Source organism: Anser anser, assembly GCF_964211835.1.
Source record: "Anser anser genome assembly, chromosome: 1".
Classification (NCBI taxonomy): Eukaryota; Metazoa; Chordata; class Aves; order Anseriformes; family Anatidae; genus Anser; species Anser anser.
Window position 1 is genome coordinate 102,580,419 of NC_139720.1, and position 12,037 is coordinate 102,592,455.

General features: G+C 41.1%; 1 protein-coding gene across 13 annotated transcripts in view; it reads right to left on the reverse strand.

The window, feature by feature from the left end:
- Positions 1–8,060, reverse strand: part of CLCN1 (chloride voltage-gated channel 1) — an 84,851-nt gene extending 76,791 nt beyond the window's left edge. For 12 of the 13 annotated variants that reach the window (XR_014572411.1, XR_014572412.1, XM_083798886.1 and 9 more), the window contains exon 1: positions 6,865–8,060. Coding sequence is in view for 7 of the 13 variants with exons in the window: in XM_083798892.1 (XP_083655018.1) it covers positions 6,865–6,915 (51 nt within the window). In the remaining 6 variants the exon portion in view is untranslated. Of the gene's footprint in view, positions 1–5,003; positions 5,122–6,864 lie in introns of all 13 variants that reach the window. The other variant, XM_083798894.1, reaches the window with a different exon arrangement.
- Between the last annotated feature and the right edge of the window lie 3,977 nt (positions 8,061–12,037).

Here is a 12,037-nt window from a genome sequence, read left to right on the forward strand (position 1 = left end):
TGTACTGGAGAGGACACAGTACTCCAGGTGTGGCCTCACCAGTGCTGAACAGAGGGGAAGGACCACCTCCCTTGATTTGGTGGCATCCTGCCTCCTTAAGTAGCCCAGGATACCATCAGCTTTCTTTGCAGCAAGGGAATATTGATGGCTCATGTTCAACTGGGTGACCAGTAGGACCCTTACATTATTTTCCGCTGGGCTGCATTCCAGAAGATCAGTCCCCAGCATGTACTAATGCACTGGGTCATTCCTACCCAGATGCAGGAGTCTACATTTCCTTTTTTCAAACATGATGAGGTTCTTCTCTGCCCATTCCTCAAGCCTATTGGGGTCTGAATGGCTGTTCAACCATCTGATGTATCAACTACTTTCTGCAAATTTATTGAGGATTTACTCATCCCCATCATCCAGATCATTAATGATGAGGCTGGCATAACTTCAGTCTGAACTTGAGGGTCCACAAAGTAATTGTCTTAAACACTGGTAATGTTTTTACACATAAGGTAATATTCTTAAACACCATGCTTCCTCGCATCATCAAATTAGGAAAAAACATACTACCTATAATTTATTGGAGTTTTCAGAGCTGCAGGTGATCACTTTCTTTGAAAAGATCTAGGTGCCAAACACACTTGCATTAGCACTGTGTAATAAATACAGTGAAGTTGCTGTGTATTCTTAACCACTTTTAGAATCTACTCTCATGCCCATGGCTGATAGTCAAACATGCCTGAACCTTTTATAAATATTCTCTTGAAATGAATCTCACCAATCATTTGGTTCATTTGTCAATCTCAACAGTCATTTTGTTCCTTTAAGGTCACAGAAGAATCAATTACTTCACCAGGCAGCAGAAATTTGTTGTACAGATGTGTGTTTCAGTTGTAACAATGCAAGCAAATCCATTAGCTGAGTTATATCCTTAGTAGTGTCCACAGACTGTGTGTTGCTATAACAACTTGTCAAGGATCTCTTTGCTACTCATATGTTAAATGTGGAGATTTGTATCACTTGCATCATGATCAAATCCAAAAGCATAGTATGCCATCACGTGCAGAGAACCCGCAATGAAATTTGGTTCCCCAGGTCACTTAAGAGTAAATCACTTAGAGATTAGTGGGTTACTCAGTGGTAAATTAAAACAGTGTGAGTAAGCAGATTCAGGTAACTTAGTCTCCAACATTAACAGCCTGTGCCTGTCCTCCCTCTACATTAACAAGACAAGAGAACAGTGTTATCATTGCATCATGGAGCTATCTGGGAGCTGTTCTGACAATACTAACTTGAGCAACTTGAGTAGCAACTTCTTGCTGCTTCACTAAATCAAGTATTAACACAATAACTTATTTTTATTCAGTGTTTACCTCCAGAACAACCAAGTTGTTTGCTCATTTGTATAGATTCACAACAGTAGCCAAGCTTACCTGGAAAATTTTGTATTTACTGTGCATTTCTGTATTGAGGCATTACTTCTCATGTACTGTACCTCTTATGCCACCTGCTGTACAGCTTGGGCAGTAGTATCTGTATTCCAATTTCACCACTTCTTACTATTGTTGACGGTTTTACTGGAAACTGGTCTAACTTTTTGAAATACCGGGAATGCTAATAAAAGTGGTCTTTCGCTCGGCCCCATAAACTTGTCTGAAATACTTTAATCTGCTATACTGCTAAATTTTTATGCAAGTATCAGCTGTCAAAACAATGATGTATTTTCTTTGTCCATGTAAAAGAGCTTATAGCACGTAGCTACCATAGATTTCAAACAAATGTGGGATGCCCTCTTATGACATTTACACACAAGCAGGTTATTTTACTTTTGGTAACAAAAGATCAACGTCAAGGATTAGATTGATCAGCATCTTGCCAGCTTGTGACATTTATTTTCTTGGGCTGGAGGTCTGTACAGTTCTTGGAAAAGCTTAATTTTCATAGCATTATAAGCAAAGAACATGTAGCCTGTGAAGAGAAGATGAAAGAGCTGGTTTTTTTCACCTTGGAGGAGAATGAGGAGGCTCTCTTTGCTCTGACTCCACCTAGAGAGAGGGTATAGAGAAGATGGAACCAGACTCTTCTCAGAGGGGCACAGGGAATGCCCAAGAGGTAACAGACATGGATTACAACAAGGGAGATCTATGATGGAGCAGGGGTGTGGACTGTATACTGCAAGAGGCCCCTTCCCATCTAAATCTTTCTGTTACTTTTTTATTTTGTTCTTGGATGGAGATAAAAAATATACTGCCAGACAAGCATAGATTATTACTAGAACTGTAAAGTCTAGGTCTGCTAGCAACATACACTGGAAAAGAGAAATTCTTCAAGAAGCACCTGCTTGGTCTCACAGTGGAGCTTATAGCCACAGTGAAGTATATGAGAATTTCCTATCCCCATATTTTACACAGGTAGAGGCAGATCTAAATCTCTCTTCCATGCTGTGATAGACAGCACTATTTTGTTGTTTGTGGAAGAGGTTCAAACTGTGTGGTTAGGAGAGCTATAAACAGTGTCTCATGATATGTCTCTAGGGTCTGGCACTGTAGAGAAGTAAATCTGCACTCCAACCAAGCTTCAGTCTGCTACTAATCCAGGATCAGTGAATGCCATGTGTATTCTGCCTTATTAAAATCTTAAAAATAATGTCTGTGTTATTTTAAGAAAAAGCCAGTTGTTTCTGGGCCTGTTCTCATTTCTGTCTTCCTCAGCCTTCCTACTGGGATGTCAGTTCACACTGGAATCATTCTGTTACTTGCAGGGGTTCTGAAAATTAATCCGTCCCTTGAATAGAAGATGTCCAGACACAATCCTACAGCATAAAAAGAGGAGATCTGTTTTTCCAGCAACTGACTGACAGTTAAGTGTAGAGGAACACCAGTATGTCTACATTGCAGGGGAATGTTTTTTAACTCCCCAGGCATTTGTACCATGCAGCCTGGAAAAGATCTTACCATGTATTTCTGTAGCGAAATTCTGATAAGGCAAGATTTGTGATCCCATTAATGGGAAGTGGGGAGAGAAATGAATGCCAACCTTCAAACATACCTATAGAACTGATTCAGCAGATGCTGAAGCAAGTGAAAGTAGACGGCACAGTGGATATTGTGGATAACTGAATAGGAAGCTCTTAGCTTCAGTAGATATTAAACTCCAGTCTCACAGGAAGATGACAAATGGACCTCTTCTGTTCACCTCTATTAATTTCAGTAGAGGCCACCCTGTGAGCCAACAAGTACTGCCAACATACAAGACGTGAGAAGCTAAAAATTGTTTCCTTATAACAGTAGGTGATACCTCTTTAAATGCCTGCATTTTTAATCATCCAGCAAGTAAGTGAAGACTTCCTTTTTTTTTTTTTTCTTTTTTTTTTCTTTCTTTCTTTTTTTTTTTTTTACTGTCATTCTCAGGAGCTTATGTCTTGCCTGGTAGAGCATGACCCTATATTCGTCTGTCTCATCTGCCATCTCCACCTTTGGAATTAGCAGTACAAATCTGCACAAGTGATCTTTCTCATGACCTCAGATCTCCAGGTCTCGTCTTCCTTCTAACATTACTTTGTGTATGATTGACAATAACTTCAGAAAGCAAAAGAGGAGGAGGGACTGTGGAGGATCCCCCCCCACAGCCTTGGGACAGCACAGGGGAAGAGTCACATGGGATATTTTTAGAAAAGAATCCAATGGCAGTGACGTGGGGAAGGCACAGAGAAAAACACAGCTGTGAAACCTAACACTTGGCTTCATATATACTGAGAGCAGGAGCATCAGAGAAACAAACTGAGGAGACACAGCAGAAGACAAAAGTGGGAGAAAGGTACGTGAAGATAACAAGAGAATGATGAAAGAGTAAATTACAAAAAAGTAATAAAAACATGGGAAAGAAATCTCTTAAAGAGAACATGGGAGATAAATGGCTAAAGGACTGAGCCAGTATGTGAGAAATTGAATAAAGTGGCCATGTTACATAAATGAACAGAGATGCTTTAGTCACAGATGGACAGGAATTGGTCAGTTGACTCATCAGATCTGTTATTTAGATGATTTGTGACCTGGAATGCTGACCAGCAAGTACGCAGTCTACTGTCTCACCTCTTCCCAAGGTATAATGACTTAAGTATTGGACTGTGACACTGCATTAGATTTTATAAATCAGAGGAAAATAGCAGCCACTTCCACAGTCTTTGAAGCCAGCCGATGACCTACTCTCTCTCTGACTACAGGCCAGTGTGCTCAGAGAGCAGTGACTTTATGTATGAAAACTAATGTCTGTAGTATTAGTTTGGCAGCAATCATACACCTTCTGCTACTCTCTCTTCACTAAACAAGAAAGAACTAACAGAATTGATTATGTGGAGTGGATAGTGATAATGATGATCCTTGATAAGAGTATGTTGCTAAAGGTAGAATTCTCAAACATAAATTGCTAAGACACTCAAGTCCCCAAAGTGTCTAGGATCAACTTGAAATGACTACATGGAGAATTGTAGTCTCATGTTCACCTATCTAAGCCTTATGACTGTTCTTCATTTCTCTTGTTTTGAGTAATACTTTATCCTTCATCATAGTGATTGAGCATCTACCTTGCACTGATGCCTGAACAGATCCAGTAACTAGGTGCTCCTCTTGATCCTAAAGGACTCAAATATATGATCATTCTCAAAGAATGCCTATATTTATAGCCCATTCTTAAATGAAATAGATTGTAGTATAGTTGCCTTCTGATCATAAAGCTTATCTGAGGTGTGGGTGACTTGAATTCAACTAATATACTAAATGATTTGAGTTTGTCCATGCAGACACTTGGATAGATAGATAGATAGATAGATAGATAGAAGATCAAGCAGATACCATTTATTATACAATCATATCCTGTTGAGACAACGAAAGCTCTCATTGACAAATATTTGAGTCATGTTTATGAGTAAATGCAGACCTACGAATACACTGGCTTGCTTTCTCTCCTGAATAGCTGCTTAGTAACCTACAAACGTTTTGCCAAAGGAGACTTGCCTTTTCTCGAATTATACAGATTATGTTCCTTGAACTCAGGAAGTCTAATAACAGTTGTGTCTTCCCACAAGCCTTCAGGAATACCGGCACACGTATGAACACTCTGAATAGTCTCGTTCTAAATTAATGAATATAAAAGTGAAAAGTCCAAAGGTTCATGAGTTTGTTACAGTTACAGAAGAAATATAGCTATTTTTCCCAAGTAGCATACTCTCTGTTTCTGGATCTTTTTCTATCTCATGCTCCCTTCTTTACTAATGCTTTTGTTCAATTTTGTAGCATTTCCTTACAGTTCAATACCTTTTACAATTTGATCAGCTCAGAAACCAGCTCAGTTTGAATTTTTTATCTCAGAACTCAACTCTTGTTCTCCTTCCACAAATCTTACGAGTTTGTATACTGCGCGAGCAGGCCACTGCAGTCCCATTGTGTTGTACATTAGGCCCACAGTCTCAGTGTTCTAGTATTCATGCAATTTAATCCTGACACTAAGGAAGCTACTTTCAGTGTTGAGCTATAGAAGCAGAACGACAGACATGAAATCCATCCCTTGCACTGTAATAATTGGCTTCTTCAGCAATGTTAGCACTTAACAAGTGATAAGCAGCATTCTCAGTAAAACATAGTTGAGCTGAAATACCAAGAGACTGGGTGCTTGTGGTGTGCCTATGCAGACCACTGAGAAACTTAAATCCATTTTGTAAGACAGGATTTTAAATCAAGCTTTCAGTCTTAAAGGGCTTTAGGGTCACATTAAAGATCATAAAATTCTTCATTCATCTACAAAGCACTAGGTCATGCACAAAAGCAGGGTCACTTAACAGCAAAAAAAAAAAAAAAAAAAAAGAGGTTCTCTCTTGGTCTTTGCCTCAGCCTTCTGTCCTTCTGTTCCCACAAGCAACTGTACAACTCCCTTAATACACCAGGTGTGCTATCTTCTATAAAGAGGGTCTCCATGTTTCTTTTAGTAGCTCAAAAAAGGTGAGATTTCATGCTTGTTGCAGCCACAATAAAGTCTAATTTCTCCCCAAACATTGCTACAAAAACTTTGGATGCTCAGGTAGGAACAGGTCACCATCATATATTTTTAGAGGCTGGGATTTCCATTCATGCTGTTCATTAGATGATTTGTAGTGTTTGATGCTAATTCTCATTTCAAACACCAATTCCTTGAATAGAGGATGTGGTTTCTTAGATGTCGTACAAACTGCTTCCTCAACTTGTCCAGAAAAGTGAGGAGACATGAGGGGATGCAATAAATCTTAGTACCATGGTTGGCAGGTACTTAAACCAGGAAATGGAGCAACAATCTCCATCTAAATATCCATAAAACAAAGCAGTGCAAGACCCCACTGGGATGTGCCTAAAAGATGCAAATGAGAGCAACATGGTCTGTGCTCTCGCAGCATGCATTAACACCCAGCATGGCAGAATTCTAACCACCTCTTCTGAGAGCCATAACAGAGGGCAATGAAAGGTTTCAGGGGTTCTCTGAAAAGAAGGAAACCAATTCGCAACGAGCAGCTGCATTTCTATGAAGCTCTGCAAATCAGGTGTCGCTACACACTCAGCCCTGAGTCTCTCCAGCCCATTTTTCCTCATCTGGTGAATTCAATGATGTACATTTTTCACCCATGGGGATTAGAAACTATTCCCAATTTCATAATGAGAAAAAGAGAATATATTCTCACTTTCTCTTGGCACTTCTGGGGCATGTGCTCATGCAGAACTTCCACAAATTCTTCCTAATACAAGCAGGGAAGGATATTTGTAAGCAAAGAAAGCGTTTAGCCCCTTTAGCAGAGAAGGGAACTGCTATTATGTAGGAAATATTTTGTCCTTCTGCAGGTATTGTACTCACCAGAGTTTGTTGGTATCGGAATGCTTTTGTTGGAGAGGCATCCCTAGTCATGTCCCCAGAGACAACCTTTTGTGGAGCAGGGGTTGTTCAGGGCAATGTCTTCCCTTCTGCTCTCCACTGCAAAATCATGGAGCAAAGCAGACACAAGGCTTCAGCTAAAATCCCACAGAGCACCCTGAGAGAGGTTACTGGTGAGGGAAAGACGGAGAGGGAGAGTGTAACCAGAGACTCCCTGCCCCCTCCTGTTCAATCTGTGCTTGGAAATGGCAGGCATTTCCCTGCTTTAATATCTCTGCTGCCCTGGCACTGGGACAGCTTAGTAAATTAACAGGAGGTAAAGTTTCCCTCTCCTTTCTCATGCAGTATCACTCTTCACTGCATTTAGGAGGGGTCAACAGTGGGACCATTGAAAGAATGGGGGCTGATGACTGAGACTTGAGAAGAAGAGAATGGAAATAAAAAATGACCAAAATTAGACAAGAGAACCTTCCTGCAACTTGATCAGAATTATTCCTATGATTTCCTTTAGAAGCAACTTTGTGAAGTGTTAAGCATCTAAGAGGGCAAGTTCTCTCAGCAGTATTTGGAAGACTGTTCCTTACATAAATTACATACTGTACTTACATTTAACATAGTTTACCTTCAAGCATACACATTATTGCTGGTTTCCTGGCCATAATACCTCACCACAGATAAACCATGTTCCTCCTACTGTTTGAACATCCCTTCACGAATATTCATCCACTGATATAACCAGCACTCAGTATCATTTCAACTACTGAAAGTTCTCCTTTCCATTTTCCTTCCTTCTTTTAAAAAATTTTGCCCATCATCCTCTGAAGTGAATTTCAAGTTTTGAAACACTTAGTGATAGATGGATAGACAAAAAGAATGCACATTCTAACATCTAAATATGTCATCTAATTTCTGAGAACTACCTTTAAAAGACCTCATATTTTTCTTCTCTTAGTGGATTTTCCTCTTAATCTCTGGCTAGAAATGGCTTTAGAATATAAAGACAAACAAAAAATTATGCTGAAGAAACCCAATTCATTATATTCAAAATCAGTCCAAAGCCACTCAGCACAGTCTGGAAGGGTTGATAGGATACTGATGATGCAAGAACATCAGCAGGGGTGTTAAGAAGGGAGGTCCTCCTTTCTGCCCTTCTGAATTTACTGTGCCTTTACCCCCCCTCCCCCCCCCCCAAAAAAAAAAAAGGAGTGAGGAACTAATAAGGTAGAATGGCAGAGTCAGGGTGCTGTTGTTCTGGATGACTGCCATGAGACACAGCATCCTCAGCTGAGTTGAAGCTAGTGTCTCCCATAACCTGAGGCAGCAGCAAGCCCAGAGCTCTGTAGGGAATGGAACAGACAGGTGTGGTGCTTTCACACTGATGGCTAGCTAAACTCTACCATATTGCCTCTCAATCCTCCTCCTCAGAGAAAGAAGGGGAGAAAATGAAAAAGGGCTCAAGATGTGAGATAGGACAGAGAGATTGCTCACCAATTACTGTCACAGGCAAAACAGACTCAGCATGGGAAGAGTAATACAGTTTACTGCCTATTACTAGCAGACTAGAGCAGTGAGAAATTAAAAGCAAACTAAAACCACCTTCCCCCCAGCCACCCACTTTTTTGTCTTCCCCCCAAGCAGCACAAGGGAACAGGGAATGGGGGTTGCTGTCAGTCCCTAGTGCTTTGTCTCAGCTGCTCCTTCACGGTCACTCTCTGCCCCTGCTCCACGTGGGATCCCTCCCACGGGATGCCGTCCTTCCTGAACTGAGCCTGCGGGGGCTGCCCACAGGCAGCAGCTCTTCAAGAACTGCTCCCACATGGCTCCGTACCACAGGGTCCATCCATCCCCCAGGAGCAAACTGCTCCAGCACGGGTCCCCCACGGGCAGTAGCTCCCCCCAGACCCCCTGCTCCTGCGTGGGCTCCTCTCCACGGGCTGCAGCTCCGGCCCGGGGCCTGCTCCTGCGGGGGCTCTCCATGGGCCGCAGCCTCCTCCAGGCCACATCCACCTGCTCCACCGGGGGCTCCTCCACGGGCTGCAGCGTGGAGATCTGCTCCGTGTGGGACCCGTGGGCTGCAGGGGGACAGCCTGCTCCACCAGGGACCTCTTCACAGGCCGCAGCAGAACTTCTGCTCTGGTGCACCTCCTGCCCTCCTTCTTCACTGACCTTGGTGTCTGCAGGGCTTTTCTCACTCCTCTCTCTCCCAGCTGCTGTCACACTGCATTTTATTTTCCCTTTCTTAAATATGCTCTCCCAGGGGTGCAACTAGTGTTGCTCAGTGGTGGGTCCCTTTTGGAGCTGGCTGGAACTGGCTCTTATCTAACCTGGGACAGCTTCCAGATTCTTCTCAGAGGCCACTCCTGCAGAGCCCCCACAACCAAACCTTGTCATGGAAGCCCAGTACAACAGGTCACAGCAGATACCTGCTGTTTTTTTCCATTGCTATCTGTAAAGCTTTTCAGGGAAATTTATGAATTCTATATAACTAGACAAAGCAGACAGTTACTTAGGGCAACACCATGACTTTCCAAGCTATTTCTCCTACCAAATAAAGATAGGTTTTGTAAGGCTATGTCAAATGTGAAACCACTTAGTTCATTAAGGTTATCCAGTCAAAGATCTTTCTAGTGAAGATGGTGAAGCCACAAACAAAACTACATAGACTATCAAACCTGACAGAGAAGGGATAATGGAGATGATGAAAATGTCCAAAAGTCTAGTCACTTAATTGATTGGCCATTAAGAAACTACATAGATAGTTTATGGAGGGAGCCAGCCTGGACTTTGTAACTGATAAGAAGGACCATGGGACACAGCCCATGTGTCTGACGCTGGCTGCTGAGGGGGAGCACCAGTATCTTCCTCATACCTGGGCTGCTTGGGGGTGTGTATATGTAATTTGGTGGTGAACTTTAAATTGGACTAGTCAGTGAGTAAGAGGACCTGTGTCCAGTTAGGGGTATCAGGAGAGCAGAGGAGCTGTGCTGGTATTCAAGGAGACCCATGAGTGTGAAGTGCCTGTGAAAGTGTCTGAGTGCATCTGTTTGCAAACAAGTATTAAGCTGGACTAGCCAGCGAATAGCAGACTCATGAAATAGTTAAGGCCAGGGATGGGACTGGCTAGTTTGTGTAGATTTGTTAACAACCTGAAAATAACAAACTGTAATCTATGCATTTTCTCAATACAGCAGAATATTCACCTTTGTTAAAGCACTGTTTCTCTGAAGGGTGATTTCTAAGCTGATTTCCACTTATTTTGCATCTGAAGATCAGAATTTTCAGTAGTGACAAAAAAAGTCAATAGCCTAAACACAGTAATTCCAGTTATTTTTCATAAATTATGTAAGTCTGAATGTAACTGAGCTCCTCAAAAGATGTGCTGAATTACAAAGGAGGTGTCTGCTTAACAGTTCATGCAAAAATGTGGTCTGGAGACTTCAAGTGATACATAACAGCAACTATAAACAAGGTACGAAATGCAGATGAATGAAAAAAAAAAAACCTTAGAGCTTTACAAGAAAGAGTTCTACAAGTAGAATTGGCAATAGCAGCACCAGTAGGCCAAACAGCACTGTGTAGGACTTACTACTTGTTCCTAGTGAAGCCTGGCCTCACCAAGGCTACTCCTGTGACAATGCTTGATTATAACTTCTCTGGAGATTGTTTCATTCTTCTCCTTTAAAAGAAACCATTTTCTGTATACATACTCTGATAATATCATCACTTCATAATGAAGATGAACTATTACATAACAATACTATCTTTACTTGCTTTTCTTTCTCCTAAACTTAGTAATTAGTGATGTAATGTAGTGAAAAATATTCTTAGCTTTTTCTTCAGGGTTATGAGCATATTGCAACATGTACAGTGTATGTTAGGAATCTCAGCTTGGTGTAAATTTTATTTTACAAGATGTTTTACAGTTTTTCAGCCACATCTTTTGATGTTTTGAAAAGCATGCTTTCTTACAATATCATTCTGTACATCCTAATTTTTAAGGAAAGAACTATGACTTTTTACAAAGTCAGATCCTTCGAGTATCTATCACTTTTTATAAAGGCAAATGTAATAATTTAATGAATTGTTCCACAAATTAAAATGATTTTCATGTAACTTAGATTTGTATATATACGTTACCTACATCTAATTCACTGTTTTTACTCCCCTTGCCACATAACAGAACAAAACTTTTGACCTTATTTTTTTGGTTTTAAGCCAAAATATGAACCAGTTAACACTTTCTTGCTAACCCAACTATTACAGTCATTCATTAAACTATGCCAGTAGCTTAAATTTATTTCTCTAAAAATACAAATATTATATTTACTTCATCTCTTATATTACTAGAAACAGTTTCTGCACAGATAGATGTTAGTAATTCCACTGAATTCCTACTGGATTTCCTGTACCAGAATTAGGTACTATTGAAAAACCAGTATATTCTTTTCATAAAAAGACACCTTAGCCTTCTAGGTGTCACAGCTGAGAGAAGGAAACAACAAACTTTAGTGGGTATGGATAGTTGTTTTTTTTTTTTTTTTTTTTTTGCACTAACGAGAACGGGGCTTTAATCTTCTTATTTCACATACACACACACTGGCTCCCCCCAGGTGCATTACCTAGGTCTCACTAGGTCTCAACTCCCAGCAGTGAGAGATCACTGTTTATTTCTAAAGGCAGGCCAGAAAGTTGTGTTAGCTCTGCTGCACAGCTACTTGCAGTTACCACTCTTGGCCACTATGGGTCAAGCTCTCTGGGCATCCCTTCACATTAGTTTCCATGCAGCTCTGAGCCCGTGGATCTTCCCCAACACTTTCAGGATTTTTTCTCCAGTTCATACGTTCGCCTCCTTTTTGGGTCCTTCCTCTTTCCAAGACTCTCCCCCCACCCCCTTTTTTTTTTTCTGGAAGCCTTTTGGCATCAGCTCTTCCTTCTAGAACACCAAGCCTCTGGCTTACCCAGTCTAAATATTCTACGTGCTGAATGACAGCATCAGCCTCATAATTGATGGTTCTGTCTCATGTCTCTTTATGAATTTAGTAAGTTTTTAGTTCACTTGTTACCAAACTTCACAAGTAGCCCATACTGGATCCAGCTAGCAAGAAGCAGGATTCTGCCTGAGAGTTCAAAAGTACCTCTGGGAGGTATTATCTTA